Source organism: Sesamum indicum, linkage group LG5, assembly GCF_000512975.1.
Source record: "Sesamum indicum cultivar Zhongzhi No. 13 linkage group LG5, S_indicum_v1.0, whole genome shotgun sequence".
Classification (NCBI taxonomy): domain Eukaryota; kingdom Viridiplantae; phylum Streptophyta; class Magnoliopsida; order Lamiales; family Pedaliaceae; genus Sesamum; species Sesamum indicum.
Genome location: NC_026149.1, coordinates 3789570 through 3807688, shown reverse-complemented (window position 1 = coordinate 3807688; position 18119 = coordinate 3789570). Strand labels below are relative to the sequence as shown.

Here is an 18119-nt window from a genome sequence, read left to right as displayed (position 1 = left end):
GAGTATAAAATAATAACATGATAAAGTGATAGATTTTAATAGAGAATAAACGAGTGATGTTGAGTATGGAATTCAAAGTGTCTATTTTGAATTTAGAGGTTATTATTTATAAATAGGATCAAAATTCATGCTGATGAACCAAAATCCCTTATGTTTTTTAATTGAGAGAGCCTCTCGATCGTAGAAGAGTTCGTTGACTTTCGAAAAGATGGTTGTTTTTTGGATAAGGAGACTTTCGAACCCGTACTTTTTTTATTACCACGTGTTTTGTTTTGACGGCTGAAACTTATCTGTATCTTCAACCCTCAGGTTAGGTGGCAAGACCTTTTTGGGATTGAATCGAAAGCATCCTTTTGCCGAAGAGCTCCTTTATCTGCGATCAATCGATTACCTAAATAAGAGCGTTTCTAGCTCATCTCTTCCTGTTGTCGCGTGCTCTAGTTTGACGGGTGAAACATATCAACTCCAGTAATCTCTAGGTAATGTGGAGTAGGTGGTCCTACATGGATTCACCATCTGGACTCCTTGGGGGGTACTCGGATTGGACTTCGTGGCCCTTTTACGGTTTTTGAGCTTTGTATTAGTTTGTGTTCTCGCAATCTCTTTATTTATTTTGGTCCGCTTCGACTTTCTTGGGACAACTCATTTTTATGGGCATCATATGTATACTAGCAATTAAAGCACACTTAATTTTTATATATAATTTAAACTTTCACACTAATGATGTTTTATCCTAATAGTTAAGGCTGAGGTATCTTGAACAAGTTTTGGATTATAGGTTCGAGTCCCATTGAACATACGCGTATTTATTTAACTTTATATGAGTATATAGTAATTTATTTTATCGTTCTTAATTAAACTGATAGATTCATCAAATAGTATTAATATATTATTCAATCGTTTGATGAGATATTGATATAATTAATGATGTGATGTAATAAGAATAAAATATATAAATTGAAAGATCACATATCAAAAAAAGAAAAGAAAGAAAGAAACGTAAAAAAAAATCAGGTTAAGGTATTACTGACACAACAAAAGAATTGGTTAGTAGTATTGAAATGACGTGGAGTTACTTTTATAAAATTAAAAAAAATTATTATAATTAATTTTTAAAATTATCTAATTTGGTGCATATTGTTATCTAATTATCTCAATTTTGGAATAATTTTAAAAATTCTGTAAGGCATAGGACTAATTGTGTCGATTATTTTCAATTCTGAGAGTATTTCCAAAATCTCATAAAGCAGAGGATTGAAAGTGTTGAATCCCCTATTCTATAAGACCAAAATTATAATTTTGCCTTTTTTTGGGTACAAAAAATTAGATTTTAATTTCATATATGTGAATGTTTGTCTACTTACATAATTATTTTATACTTTATTATATTTTTTACTCTATTTGCTATGTAAAAGAAACACTATGTATTGTAATTTTACCAAAAAAATATTTTTTCAACATTTTGTATCAGAAAATATATAAGTTAATATTAAAATAATTTTAAATTATTTAAAAAGGGTAAAAATTAAACTTGAAAATGTTTTAGTAACAAAAAATGTATCAAACAAAACCAATAATGAATGTATTTTAAATTTCAATATCTCAAATACAATCAATTTTTTATAATAAATAATATCTACAAATAACACAGTAAGTAAAAATAAAATAGATTTTTTTTTATTTTTTTAACTTTATATTTATATTTTTCCATCTAATTTTGGATTGAAATAAAATTGAGCTCCGAAAAAATTATTTATAAACATCCGATTTTAATTCCTCTTCATTTATTTTACCAAACATGAAACGCTGTTGTTATACATCACTTTTCATTTTCATATTTTTTATATATTCATTTTTCACTCGAATCAAATAAATTATAAATTGATGTATAAAGTCATTTTTCATCCAAACCAAACAAATAATAAGTTGATGTCTAAAGTCATTTTTCATCTGAATCAAACAAATTATAAATCGATGTATAAAGACACCCTTATTCTTCTTTATTCAAACGACATTAGCAAGAACGTACAAATAAACATCAAACTTTTTTTTGTGAATTTTATTTTTTTTAAATATTTGTATTGTTATAATTAACGTTATTATAACGTTATATATTACTTATCCAAGAAAAAATAATAATTCATAATTCCATGTAATTAATTATTATCCAAAAATAGATTAAAAAAAAAATTGGCAAGTATTGGGGTTTTGTGTGTCACTCACTTCCCCAGTCTTTTTCTTATATATCACAGGATGTGGTGAATGAATATGTTGAATGAAATAAAAATGCATAAAATTATTATAAAAATAGATATATATAATATAGGATAAATTATATTTTACTATCCAAACTATGCTTGTTTTTATACTTAGGTATTTAATATTTTGTGTTTGTGTGTCAATTTACCATCTCAATTATACGAAATTTGCACTTTGCCATATAAAAGGGTTCTTTAGTCGATTTTTCTACTGGAAAAATATCACATATTGTGCATATGTGAAAAGTATTACTGTACATAATCTTTAATTATCACATCTGCACTACATGTGAATTCTTTTGACAAAAAACTTAACAGAAAACCAGACATAAAGACAATGTGTAAAATTTCGTAAAGTTGAGATGGTAAGTTGATAAAAAAAAAATTAAATACAAAAGTGTAATATCGGCTATAGTTCAAAAGGCAAAATATAATTAAAAAATTCAAACTTTGAGAGTTTGGGGACATAATACATTTTTGTGCATGTGATTATGGTAAGTGGGGGGATTTTCTCCTTTATTCTTTGTATAACAAATTATTCCATATCAACTTAATTAAAAAAAAACTCATCACAATCTAAGTAAATAAAATAACTTTTTTTATTTGTTATATATATATATATATATATATAGATTTGAAGGTTTAGATGTCATTATAATATCATAAAATACAGTCCCCATAATTAATTAATAAATTCACATAAAATAAAATTTATTTTTTTCTTTGAACAAAAACCATATGCGGTTTATTAGTATATGAGGCCTCTTCATCTGTGTCGGCATAACAGACAATCTGTGGCTCATATTAAGCTATGGCCATATGCCATTATGTTGGGGGACCAATATGAGCTACATATACATTTATTACTAATTTATTATTATTGAATTAATTAGTGGAGACTTGCAAACACACACATATATATATGGAACTTTTTTTTTTTTTTGTCTCAATCAGGTTTCGTCGAACCAAATTAGTTACAGAGCAAGTGTATCACATTTGTTATGTGATTAATCATTTTTTTTAAGTTGTACACCAATCATACTACAAATATATTGTACTTGCCATATGATTGATTCAGGTTAGATGGAGTCAGGTTCGAACTAAAATTTATTTATATATATATATATATATATATTGTATATACATATTGATTTGAGATTGATGTCGAAGTTATTGATTCTCTTGGTGTGGCCTGAAGTCTGGTTATAACAAGTTAGACCTCGTTAAATTAGACTAAATAAAGATCGAGTAGGACCAACTTTTAATTTTTTTGATACATAAATTAGTGAAATGTAATAAACACAATGGTTCTTACGTATTTGATATATGTCAATTATGTATTTATGGTAATGGTTTGATACTTTAAACATACGATCAAATGCAATACATCAATTCAAAAATGATCAGACGACGTACGGTTGTTTAGATCGATATTGTCAATTAATCGAATCAACCCGAATAGAAAGTACACTAATCCATAGATTAATTCTGGGATACCTAAAATTAGTGAATAATTAGTTAAAATATCACATATAGAATGCATCTAATATTTTTTCCAAGAGATGATCGATAAAAAAAAAAGGTCTTATATGACAAAGTGCAAATATTTGTAAAGTTGATATGATAAGTTGACAAAAAATATTAAATGATAAAATTTAAAAACGCATATAATTCGAATGATAAAATGTAATTACTTAACATTTTATATTTGTATAAAGCCACAAATGCTGGCTTATTTTTTAGGCCACACGATGGCGTTCTCAAAGTTAAATTAGCATGCATCCAAGTTATCCAAAGTTTGGACTTGCAATCTAAATAAGTTTGAGATCTCATGAATAAATTTTGAGATTGTAAGTTAAAGTTTTACTGGATATGTGATATTTGGCATTTGTATTCTTTATGATATTAGTGCATTGGTCGAACGATGTAAACGGTACTTTATTCAAAAGATATTATTTGTTCCGTTTATATATATTTGGAATAATTATACTTTCCTCCTCTAAAGTTTAGTGTAATTGCTTTCTGTTAACCATCCCATGTAATCATAGCATTTTGGATTTTTGTTTACTTTCTGATCTCATTTTGGTTTTGAGCCGTATGGGTAGTTGGATTTTTGTTTACTTTCTGATCTCATGTTGCTTTTGAGCAGTATGGGTATTTGAATTACCTTGAAGGTACTTTTTTATTTCTTTTTCGTTTTTCTTTTTAAGGAATTGAAGGCACTTTTTTGAATCAAGTATATTGCAGGTATAAATTGCAGGGATTGAAGTGCAGACGAAGAAAGAGGAAGTGTAGGATGGAGAAGAGGAAGAGGAGGAGTCACCATCATTCAGATGATGATTTTTCTGATGATTCTGGTGATCTGCGGCATAAAAGGAGGAGTAGAAAGGCATATTCAGACTCTGATTTCGACGTCAGTGCTTCAGATGATTCGCGAGTGGGTAGGGGCAACAAGTGGTCTGAGAAGAAGAGCAGGAAACATCACCATAAAGAAGACTAACTTCTACAGTAGGTGATATGTCTTGTGCTTTTAAGGTTCCTCTAAACTGCTGCTAAATGTGCCCTATTCAATTTTTAATCTGGTGGTTGATGAGGTTTTTATGAAACCACTTTAGCTTAGTGAACAATGCATTAGTTTGGTGCATTTGCTGCTTTTCAGATTGATATAATGTATCGTTTTAATTGCTTTGTTCTTCTGATTGTAAGAATTCTAATATTTACTGAGTATGCTATGTGTGATTCCGACATATGATCGGTCCTGCTAGTTGAAATATTATAGTAATGCTATGGAATTTTATTGAGTTTAAAGTTGTTTTACTTGTTGGTTGTTATTCGATGCTTTGGGAGAAGTCTGCCTGTGGGCATCAAGAAGAGCTTAACTATTGCTGCTCTTTTGAACCCAGTGCTATTGTTGGAGCAAAGAAGGTTGGGCAGCACTTCCCAGTGTGTTTTATTTATGTAATTGTATTAGGGCAATGATTTTGTGATTAATATTATCTAGTTTCTGGATCAACCTCTCTGAAAATCATGATCTGGTGTAGCAGGTTTCTGTTGAGATCATGATGTCCAGAAATATATTTTTATATGTTCTAATCAGCAACTACATTTCTTTTTCAATTTTATCGACCATAAACTTGAGAAGTTTTGTTGAATGATACCCCCTCCTTGTTTCGGCTTTTACATTTCTTTGTCTGTGCATCTTTTTTTTTTTGTGTGTGTGTGGTGATTGGGTGTGTGTGTGTGTGTGTGCGTGTGGGAGTGTGTGTGTGGTGATTGGGTGTCTGCGTGTGTGTGCGTGTGGGGTGTGTGTGTGTGTTTGTGAGAGTGTGTATGTGTGTGTGTGCGTCTGAGAGTTTATGTGTGTGTGGGCAATGACTTTGTGATTAATATTATCTAATTTTTTGATCAACCTCTCTGAAAATCATAATCTGGTGTAACAGGTTTCTGTTGAGATCATGATGTCCAAGAATATATTTTAATATGTTCTAATCAGCTACTGCATTTCTTTTTCAATTTTATCGATCACAAACTTTAAAAGTTTTGCTGAATAATGCCCCCTCCTTGTTCCGGCTTATCCATTTCCTTGTTTGTGCGTCTTTTTTTTTTGTGTGTGTGTGTGGTGATTATGTGGGTGGGTGTGTGTGTGTGCGTGCGTGAGGGGTGTGTGTGTGTTTGTGAATGTGTGTGTGTGTGTGTGTGCGTGTGTGTGTGAGATAGTGTGTGAGTGAGTGTGTGGTGTGTGGGTGTGTATGGGGTGTGGGTGTGTGTCTGTGTGTGTACGTGTGTGTCACGTTAGAATATTTTTTACTTCTATTTTGAACATAGAAAAAGTGATGTGTTGCTTTTATCTTCTGCGCCAACGAATGCCATCTGCGTCTTGTTACATTTGTCATTCTCCTTCAATTTCTAAGTCTTCATTTCTATCTACATAACCATTTTTGTCATGCAGGATGTCACCGTAGTTTCGCAACATTTTATGCTCATCACGGGTATTGTGTGTCTTTGTGGTCTATTTATATCCTTTGTAATATTTTTGTGTGTTTACATAGATGTGTATTCTCATTTTTGTTTAACTAATATGAAAGAGTATTTATTGAAATAAAAAGCAATAACCTAATATTGTTGTTCTTTTGAACCCATTACTATTATTGGAGCAAAGAAGGTTGCAGTATTTCCTAGTGTATTTTATTTATTTAATTGTATTAGGGCAATGATTTTGTGATTAATATTATCTAGTTTCTCGATCAATCTCTCTGAAAATCATGATCTCTTGTAGCAGATTTCAGTTAAGATCATGATGTCCAGGAATATATTTTTATATGTTCTAATCAGCTACTGCATTTCTTTTTCAATTTTATCGACCACAAATTTGAGAGGTTTTACTGAATGATATCCCCTCTTTGTTTCGCCATTTTCATTTTCTTGTCTGTGCGTCATTTTTGTGTGTGTGTGTGTGTGGTGATTGGGTGTGTGTGTGTGTGTGTGTGCGTGTGGTGATTGGGTGTATGTGTGTGTGCGTGTGTAGGTGTGGGGTGTGTATGTGTGTGTGCATGCGTGCGTGTGGGGTGTGTGTGTGTGTGTGCATGTATGTGGGGTGTGGGTGTGGGTGTGTATGCGCGAGTGTGAGAGTGTGTGTGTGTGAGTGAGTGAGTGTGTGGTGTGGGTGGGTATGTGTGTCACTGTAGAATATTTTTTACTTTCATTTTGAACATAGAAGAAGTGATTTGTTGTTTTTATCTTCTGCGCCAACGAATGCCATCTGCGTCTTGTTAATTTGCCATTCTCCTTCAATTTCTAAGTCTTCATTTTTATCTACATAACCCTTTTTCTCATGCAGGATGTCATCATAGTTTCGCAACATTTTATGTTCATTACGGATATTGTGTGTCTTTGTGGCCTATTTATGTCCTTTGTAATATTTTTTTGTGTTTACATAGATGTGTATTCTCATTTTTGTTTACCTAATATGAAAGAGTATTTATTGAAATGAAAAGCAATAACCTAATATTGCTACTCTTTTGTACCCATTGCTTTTATTGAAGCAAAGAAAGTTGCAGCATTTCCCAGTGTGTTTCATTTATATAATTGTATTAGGACAATGATTTTGTGATTAATATTATCTAATTTCTGGATCAACCTCTCTGAAAATCATGATCTGGTGTAGCATGTTTCTATTGAGATCATAATGTCCAGGAATATATTTTTATATGTTCTAATCAGCTACATCATTTCTTTTTCAATTTTATCGATCACAAACTTGAGAAGTTTTGTTGAATGATACCCCCTCCTTGTTCCGATTTTTTTATTTCCTTGTTTGTGCGTCTTTTTTTTGTGTGTGTGTGTGTATGTGTGTGGTGCTGTTTGTGTGTGTGGGGTGTGTGCGTAGGGGAGAGGTGTGTGTGTGTGTGTGTGTGTGTGTGTGTCACGGTGTAACATTTTTATTTTCATTTTGAACATAAAAGAAGTGAGGTGTTGCTTTTATCTTCTGCGCCAACAAATGTCATCTACGTCTTGTTACATTTGTCATTCTCCTTCAATTTTTAAGTCTTATTTCTATCCACACAACCATTTTTCTCATGTAGGATGTCAACATAGTTTCGCAACATTTTATGATCATTACAGGTATTGTGTTTCTTTGCGGTCTATTCATGTCCTATGTAACATTTTATTGTGTTTGCATAGATGTGTATTCTCATTTTTGTTTACCTGATATGAAAGAGTATTTATTGAAATGAATAGCAATAACAGGACAGAAGAGAATCTTCTTTTTTTCTTTCAATATATCTCGTTAATTAGAGTAATCTTGAATTGATTTACTTTACTAGAAAGGATATAGTGAGAGAAAATAAGTGGAGGATTGATAAAATCTGAATACATAGATCTCATGTAGTTTAGAAAATTACACCTGACACTTTCTGAAATTTACTTTCATCTAACAAATAATTCTTCTATAAACAAATGGATTAAAGGCAATTTTCGTCCTCTAACTTTAGGCCATTCTTGTTTTAGTCTCCTAAGTTACTAGGGTTCCTTTTGGTCTCGTAAAACTGATAAAATCTGAATTTTGGTACAAATTTGGTCGGAAAGTTGAGTCACTTGTCGGAAAAAGTCACATGCCAGGCATATGACTTTTTAAATTGGGGCTTGCATTGAGATTGGTTGAAAGTAAAAGGCTTAAAGGCAATTTTTGTCCTAATTTTAGGTCATTCTCATTTTAGTCCCCTAACTTTAGGTCATTCTCATTTTAGTGCCCTAACTTCAGGTCATATCTTCACCACATCATCTTTTTCAACCAATCACAATGCAAGCGCCAATTTAAAAGGTCACATGCCTGGCATGTGACTTTTTCCGGCGAGTGACTCAACTTTCCGACCAAATTTGTACCAAAATTGAGAGTTTTTCGGTTTTACGGGATCAAAATGGAACCCTAGTAATTTATGGGACTAAAACGAAAATGGCTTGAAGTTAGGGGACGAAAATTGCCTTTAAGCCTAAACAAATTCACTTAATTTACTGATATTAATACAAAAATAAATGAAAATTGATAATTGCCCTCGATGAACTTACTGACTTATTGCAGATTAAATAATTAATTTGTTTCGAACTAAACTATCCTTATAACGGTGAAAATATACCTCCTCACATGCATTAATGCGTGAAGATGTATGATGATATAATTTGGTCATAAAAAATTATGATGATATAATTTCGGACTAAACTATCCTTATAAAGAGGTAATGAACTAGTCGGGATTAAATATAGAAATTTTTCAGTTTTTTTATTAATATCAGTAAATTTAATGAATTTTGACTAATAAAGAGACTTTTGTTAGACGAAAGCAAATTTCAGGGATGCTAAATGTAATTTTTTAAATTATGAAAAATTTATATATAATTATATCAAATCTTAGGGGTAGAAAAGCATAATTAATTATCCCTATATATTTTGTACTTTTATTGAAAAGACAATCGTGTGGAAACAAAGACTTTGGATAGCTTATAGTCCAACACTGTATTAGAAAAAACACCCAACCAAATGCTGTCCTGATAAACAAATTAGCAACTAAAAATTAGTTTAATTATTTAACCAGTGCCACCAAGCAGCGCCTTGAGCTTCTTAACCTGCTCTACGTCGAGGAACGTCGTCTTGGCCACCAAATTCGTCGGAAAATCGTTCTTGAACAGGGCTAACGGGGTAGTCTGAATTCCTGGATTCTGGCTGCTGAAACTCGCAAACGCCAGCACGGTAGTGTTGCCGGCGTTTATGGCGAAATGGAGGAGGCCCTGCGGGGCAACCATGATATCCCACTTGTTCAACGTTTTGATGTACACTTTGTTATCATACGACGATATAAACCCGAATGTTAGCGTCCCCTCGGCAACCAACACCAGTTCCGCCGCCGCCGGGTGGCTGTGGATGGGAACGAGTCCGCCCACCTCCAGGTCCAGACGGGAAATGGAGATCCCCAGGCCGTTCACGCCAGGGAACTGGGCGTCGAACGCCGCGGCAAAGCCGGCGCCGACGCGGTTCTTGGTGCTTCCCGGGGTGGTGAGGCCGTGGTAGAAGAAGTCGTTTACGGTTACTGAGGCGGATTTCTTGCAGGGGTAGCCGGCGGGGCCAGCGGGGAGGGAGAGATCCGCCACGCAGAAGTCTTGGACGAGAGCGTCGGAGGCGGCGGCGGCGAGGAGGAGGGAGAAGATGAAGAGATAGGGAAGCTGCATTGTGGTCTCTGATTCTTCTTTAACTAATTTCAAATGTTAGAGATTTTTGGGTGATGGGATGCGATTTCTTGAAGGGGTTTTGAGGGATTTATATGGAGCAGTGATGTTTATGCATGCATGGTGAATGTGGAAAATGCCAGTTTTCCGGGCTGATTGATATAACAAGATTTGGATGTCATGATTTAGGTCATCAACACTAATTGATGGAAGAATTCATATTATCAACTGTGATCATGGAGCTTGATTCTACATACCATTAAGAGGCAGAATTCACTTTATTAACAATAATTATGGAACTTGATTCATGATATCAATATCAATGTAAGCCATAAATCAATTCGATATATATATATATATATATATAATTAAGTCCACATGAGACAATTTAGTGGATAGACTCAACATCTTTTATAAGAATTTTTGCGTTTGAACGTCGATGTGTGTATGAGTGTGATGGTTGAGTAAGTATATATATATATATATATATATATAAAGAAATATATCAAGGGAATGTAGGAGGGAAGATAATGAAATTAAATTATGTGGTTGCCCTTCAGAAAATTGCTAGTGTAGCCTTGAAAATTAATAAAAAAGTGTGTGAAGAGGGTTCTTTGACCAGATTTAAGCCATTTTGACAATACAATGGAATTTTAGAATTTAGGATTTTAGAATTCTTTGACCAAAAAACGACAATCGATTGAGGAACACATGCCGGGCATCCTCCCTATGGTCACCACAACTCATGCTTTGTTGCTCGAAGATTCGTCGTCGTGGGGAGTGCATCATCATTAATCAATATATAACATATACTGTACAAAAATTTAATTTTTAATTTAATTTGAGTAAACTATATTTTGATAATTAATGCAGTAAAAAAAGTTACCGAAAATTTTTTGTATGTGGGGTTGTAAGGTAGTGGCAAGTTTTAATATATTGGAATAAATTATGAGTTTTAATATTATACGCGCAGGAACTAATGTGTGCCACGATGTCTAGTTTTAGTTCCTTTTCAATTAGTTTGGCTGAAAAATTTGAATATTTTACCCATATAATTTTAAAATTGTGACACGATTTAATCCTGTGATTTTAAATTTTGGCAATTTTAGTTCTTTTTTAGTCAATTTGGCTTAAAATTTGAATGTGACTTGCACATGAGCCAATTAAATTGTAATTTAGTCATGTAACTTTCAAATTTGACAATTTTAGTTCTTCTTTGACCAATTTGGTTGTAAATTTGAACATGACTTGCACATGATGCTGATTAAATTATAATTTTAGTCATGTAACTTAGGAGAGAGTGATTTTTTTTAACCTGCACGAATTGATCATAATTAAAATTATAATTTAATAAGGCCATGTGCATGTCACATGCAATTTCTCGATCAAATTTTGTGAAAAATGACTGGAAATGCCCAAATATTAAAATCATAGAACTAAATTGTGAAAGGGGTCTTTGGCCAAACTTAAGCAATTTTGACTAAATTATGAATTTTCAGAATTTTGGACCTTTTCATTTTATTAAAAGAAATTTATTGATTGAATACTATTTTTGACTGAAGCAGTACCTGAGTTTCATGAACAAATTTTCAAAAAAAAATTATCCATTCCGTCTGATTCTTTATAATTTATTATTTTAAAAAGAAATTACAACAAACATAGAATTGATAATTTATAACCTCCCCCTAATAATTATATAATTTTATTAAATATTAAAAAAAATTATTAATATTTGAAATAATAATATAATATTTATAATTATATTAAATTACATAAAGCAAATCTAAATTATTTGAAAAATGATGGAATTTCTTTTTCTTGTTATTTGGTTACATTTAGAGGGTGTAGATACTTTAGTTGGGAGGACCCCCTATGTGTGTTACTCCTATGTGTACTATACATGGTTTGCGACGCAAGCTCCAAGCAATGGAAATTGAAGTAGAGATGTTGTTCAATCTTTTTCGGTATATAAAAGTACAATTACAGTGGGCCTGTAGGAATTATCTCAAGATTTTTAACTATGACGTATTTTAACGTGTCAATCATCTGTATGATATTGATGACTCAACTTATTGTATTGCACTTACTTTTTGAGCTGGCCAAGTTAGGAGAGAAAAACAACTTTATGGGCATTTATACTCTGCTCTAGACCTAGTAGGGCTTGGTCTGCTGGCTATTCAGCGAGTGCCCACCCCCTTTTCCTAGGGCTTCGAAAAGTATCATCAAATATAAATATATAATTAAAATTTTTATGAAAAAAATAAAAATAAAGAGTTCTGTAGTCCAAACACCAACAAGACTTTCACAAAGGCAAGGTTCGTTAAATTAATTACATGATAGGTATTTTTATTTATATTAGTATAGAAAACAAACAAAGGATCTTTATATTTATAAATGGAATTAATGACACCGTCGTAATAATTTTTTAAATATGTCAATCATACTCCTAATCAGATCATTTTAAATATATATTTACAAAAGTTACACTACGTCATTTTAATACTACTACACCAAAGTTAATTTTCTTTTTTTTTTTTAAATATGATTTGTTGGTTTATATATTTTATAATAAATTTTAGTGTAAAATGCACTTTGCCCCCTGAATTATTTTTGATGTAATATGTACACCCCTAAATTAACAAATGTACACTTATCCCCTTAGATGGATAAAAATGCCCCTCATACTTTGAATAATTATATTATTCTCAATATGTTTTAGTATTTTGCACATTAAATCATCACTAATTTTTAGATTAATTATCTTAATAAGAAAATAATTTAAATTAAAAGTGAAGTTTAAATTAATATATATATATATATATTGTAGATACACATTAAATATAATACAACCAATTATTCATATATGCTTTTTAAAATAAATTGATAAATATATATATGTTTAACCAAAAGTTAAATATTTTTAGAAGAAAAAGTAAATAAATGTAAATATTTTATCATATTTTTTAAAGAAAATATATTCAAAAAATCAATAAATGTAAATATTTTATCATATTTTTTAAAGAAAATATATTCAAAAATTATTTAAATTACTCATTTTTATCTAAAAGAATAAATAGTTAATAACTTAATTTTATTACCAAATTAATAGAATCTTTTCATGATTCTTTTTTGTGTATTTTTTATACTCATTCGTTGCTTAACTTTGAATCTATAAGATATAATAAAATTCAAACTATTTAATTCATTATTTATATATTACTTTATTATAATTAAAATATATTTTTTTCAGTTAAGAAAATTTTAATTAAACTTAAAATGCACAACTATTTGAACTATATAATAATATAAGGGCAATATTATTCAAAAAATTAATTATAGGGGATAAGTGTTACATTTGTTAGTTTAAAGGATAAATATTACGTCAAGAATAGTTCAAAAGGGCAAAGTGTATTTTACCTTATATTTTAAAATATGAGATTATTTATTATATGCACGCAAAGATAACGTACCATAACGACTAATATTTATAATGTATCTTGGTATGATATGGATGCGATGAATGCTTCGCGTTGTGAAATATCATTCGTTCTATTTTATATGAATTTTACGATTTAATCTTCAAAATACAATCAGTGAAGGACACAAATAATTTGAATAACTTATAAATCCAACATTGTATTAATTAGAAAAACATTAACTGAGTAACATCGAACCAAAAGCCATCCGGATGCATAATTTAGCAACTGAAAATTAGTTTAATTTATTAATTAGTGCCACCAAGAAGCGCCTTGAGCTTCTTAATCTGCTCCGCGTCGAGGAACGTCGTCTTGGCCACCAACTCCGTCGGAAAATCGTTCTTGAACAGGGCGAACGCCGTAGTCTGCAGGCCTGGATTCTGGCTGCTGAAGCTCGCGAACGCCAGCGCCGTAGTGTTGCCGGAGTTTATCGCGAAATGGAGGAGTCCCTGCGGGACAACCATGACATCCCACTTGTTCAAGGTCTTGATGTACACTTTGTCATCAAATGACGATATGAATCCAAGGGTTAGCGTCCCCTCAACAATCACCACGAGTTCCGTCGCCGCGGGGTGGCTGTGGAGGGGGGCGACTCCGCCCACCGCCAGGTCCAGACGGAGACTGGAGATTCCCAGGCCGTTCAGGCCGGGGAACTGGGAGTCAAACGCCCACGACACGCCGGCCCCGGCGCGGTTATTGGTGCTTCCGGGGGTGGCGAGGCCATGGTAGAAGAAGTCGTTTTCGGTTACTGAAGCGGGTGTCTTGCAGGAGTAGCCAGTGGGGCCGGCGGGAAGGGAGAGGTCTGCCACGCAGAAGTCTTGGACGAGGGCGTAGGAGGCGGCGACGAGGAGGGAGAAGATGAAGAGATATCTAAGACGCATTGTGGGTTTGAGTTTTTGAACTTCAAATGTTAGAGAATTCTGGTTTATGGGCTGCAAATCCTTGATAGGGTGATGGGGTATTTATATGAATTATGGATGAGTGATATTTCTAGAATCTGCATGCATGGTATCAAGTGAAGGCAGGATTTATAGTATGAAGCTTGATTCTGGATATCATTACAAATAGGCAGAATTCACTTAATTAGTAATAATTATGGAACTCCGTTGATGACAGTATAAATAAAGGGGATATAAGTCCGTAGGAGACGGTGTGGCTCTGGCCGGTGGATAGAGGTTTTGAGTGCGAACCTAGGACGTGAGTGTGCGTGTGATTGGTTATTCACAAACAATATAACAAGGAAGATTATGAAATGAAATGAGTTGTCTTGCGTGGAACCTGCCCAGGACAGTTGGGTAAGAATTTCCCAAATTGGGGTTTTACAGGGTACAAATTCACGTGATGTAAACAATTTGTATTTCGTTACAATAATTAAGGTATATTACAAAAATATTTGTGTTTTAAGTGATTTATTTTGTGTTTTGAAGAGATAAATAAATGTGTATTAAAAATAGATTGTACGTTCGAATTTGTGGTTTGAGGTATTTTAAAATAAGTGGTGTAGGTTTGATTTTGAATTTGAGAGACGAAAATCAATGTTTATTGTCAAATCATATCTCTTTTATATATATTTTATATATAAATATTGTATGTTTAATGTTGTGTTTTAGGCTACAAAAATTACTGTTTATTGTCAAATTATGTCACTTTTATATTATATATAAATGTGTGTGTATATATATTATATAAAAAGTTGAAAAAAAAAACACACAAATAAGGTGTAAAAACACAAAAATAAATATTATGTGTGTTTTATCTTGTCTTGAAAAATGCGAAAACATAAAACCAAACATAATGAACAACTTCCTCTAAAGTTTAGCATAATTATGAATACTCCTTGTTTTTTTGAAAAATTACCAATACCCTCTAATTTTAACGGCCGTATAACAATTACCCAATCCGTTACGTTTTCATCCATTTTTTGTAGTGAACTGACCAAAATTTCTTTATGAATTAAGAATTATGATTTTTTTTATTTTTTATGGAATGACTGGATAATTTTTTTATGATTTTAAAAAAATTTCAATTCACCTTGTTTAATTTTTTTAAACTTTATTTTTAAAAGATATAGTAATGGCAAAGTTGATAATTTCATACCTCTATCCAAAAATTACATAATTTCATCAAATATTAGGAGAGTATTTATAATTTTTCAAACAATAAGAAAATATTCGTAATTATTTCAAACTTCTAAAAAGATCATTATAATTTACCCAAATAACTATTTTAAAAAATTAGGATGAATATTTTGTGATGGAAGATATCATCTCAATTTGGACGATTTTTGCAACGAATTACAACTGTGATGTCATCATGTTATTCAGAACGAGTTGACAAGTTTTGAGATAGCAATACCACCTCAAAATCGATTGCAAAATGAGATTGGCCACTTTTTATCACAAAAATCTTCCCAAAAAGTGTGTGTAGATAATGAAGAGTGGTGATGTAGAAAATAAAAATCTTGATTTTGAGGTTGTATGGTTAAATATATTAAAATTTATTAAAATTATTCTTATAAAAAAAATAAAAATAATTTATAAATATATGTTTTAATGGATACTTTAAGAATATTTACTTTTTCTCTCTCAAGTTCTCGGTCCAGCTTCCTCCCACTTAATGCGATGAAACATTCTAATACGAACTTGGTTCAATCAAATCTGAATTAATTATATATTTGTTATTGGTGTACAATTAAGAAAAAAATGATCAATGCCGTAACAAGTATATTATAATTAATTTAGTTCGTGGGAGTCGGATTCGGTTTCGAATTTTTCTTATTTGAATTAGAGCCCAACACTAGATCAGAAAACCATTAAAATACCAAATTGAAGAAAGCATAAACACTAATTAAAAGAGTTTGTAACACCAAAACCAAATGCTGCTCCGATGAAGCAAATTAGCAACTTAAAGTTGGTTTAATTAATTAATTAGTGCCACCAAGCAGCGCCTTGAGCTTCTTAATCTGCTCCGTGTCGAGGAATGTCGTCTTGGCCACCAACTCCGTCGGGAAATCGTTCTTGAACAGGGAGAACGCCGTAATCTGCAGGCCTGGATTCTGGCTGCTGAAGCTCGCGAAAGCCAGCGCCGTAGTGTTGCCGGAGTTTATCCCAAAATGGAGGAGGCCCTGCGGGAGAACCATGATACCCCCCTTGTTCACCGTCTTGACGTACACTTTGTTTTCAAACGACGATATGAATCCGAGGGTTAGCGTCCCCTCGATAACCAGTACGAGTTCCGACGCCGCCGGGTGGCTGTGGAGGGGGGCGACTCCGCCCACCGCCAGGTCCACACGGGCAATGGAGACACCCAGGCCGTTCACGCCAGGGAACTGGGCGTCAAACGCCGTCGTCACGCCGGCGCCGAGTATATTTTTGGTGCTTCCGGCGGTGGCGAGGCCCTGGTAGAGAAGTCGTCTTCAGTTACTGAGGAGGATTTCTTGCAGGGGTAGCCGGCGGGGCCGGCGGGGGGGGGGGGGGCCGGAGGGAGAGGTCCGCCACGCAGAAGTCTTGGACGAGGGCGTCGGAGGTGGCAGCGGCGAGGAGGGAGAAGATTAAGAGATATGGAAGATGCATTGTGGGGTTTTAATTCTTCTCCAACTTCAATTGTGTCAGAGATTTCTGGTTTGTGGCATGCAATTTCTTGATAGGATTTGGGGGATTTATATGGGCTACTGACTTCTCCATGCCTATGGTGCGTGAAAATTAAGTGTAATATTTTTGTTATATGATTGGTCTATAATTTTAAAAAAATAATCAATTATATAATAAATATAATATACTTATTTTGTGATTAATTTAATTCAATAAAATCTGATCTAAATAATAATTTTTCATACAATAAGCATGAAAAATCTCTATACGTTAATATATATTATCATTTTTCATGAAAAATATATGATTTGAATTTTGTATAAGTTGTTGTGTAAAAATAAAAATATATTTAAATTAACTAATAAAATTATATTAATAAATATATTTTCATGTTTAATTAATGTTTGAAAAATGAAAAAGTGAAAATAAAAACATATAGACAAACTGGGTATCAATTTTCTGGATTGTGATGCATGTGATTGATATGACAAGACTTGATGTAATCATTTTTTCCATCATCAACATTAAAAATGAAAAATTCACATTATCAACAATAATTATAAAGTTTGATTCGCAATTAAAAAATTATAATGTAATAATTTTTGGGAGACTGCCTAGTGGTGTGGGATCAAATTCACTCACAATCTTTATCAGGTCTTGGATTTAGACCTGGCCCGATGGGTGCGAGCACAAAAAAATATATTTAAAAAATATCAAGAGAAAAAGGTCATAAAACAAAATTATGTGGATGTCCGAAGAAAGCTATCAAATGTAGCCTTGACAAATAAAAATTGGACAATACAGTCAATTTTTAAATATGAAAGTTATATCTTTAATTAGATAATTTTAAAAATTAACTGTATATTTCAAGACTACTTTACTAATCATTTATTTGTCGATAATACGTTCTTTTATTTTTTTAAATGTGATTTATTGATTTATATATTTTGTCTTAATTTATAATATATTTTAAAATATAAAATAATATTTATTATGTATATATAAAAACAATGTATCACTGCGGCTAGTAAATAAAATTATAAGCTTTTGCAACATTAAACTCCGTGCTGGTTTCTT

At 32.3% G+C, this 18119-nt stretch overlaps 2 protein-coding genes and 1 pseudogene across 2 annotated transcripts; all 3 read right to left on the bottom strand.

Moving 5' to 3' along the window:
• On the bottom strand, nucleotides 9237-10105 carry LOC105161918 (auxin-binding protein ABP20-like). Its single transcript, XM_011079773.1, has one exon. The coding sequence runs from the start codon at nucleotides 9977-9979 to the stop codon at nucleotides 9341-9343; it is 639 nt and encodes a 212-aa protein (XP_011078075.1). The 5' UTR covers nucleotides 9980-10105; the 3' UTR covers nucleotides 9237-9340.
• On the bottom strand, nucleotides 13666-14468 carry LOC105161917 (auxin-binding protein ABP19a-like). The gene has a single exon (XM_011079772.2). It carries the CDS (start codon nucleotides 14331-14333, stop codon nucleotides 13701-13703), a length of 633 nt encoding a protein of 210 aa, XP_011078074.1. The 5' UTR covers nucleotides 14334-14468; the 3' UTR covers nucleotides 13666-13700.
• LOC105161916 lies at nucleotides 16278-17064 on the bottom strand (annotated as a pseudogene).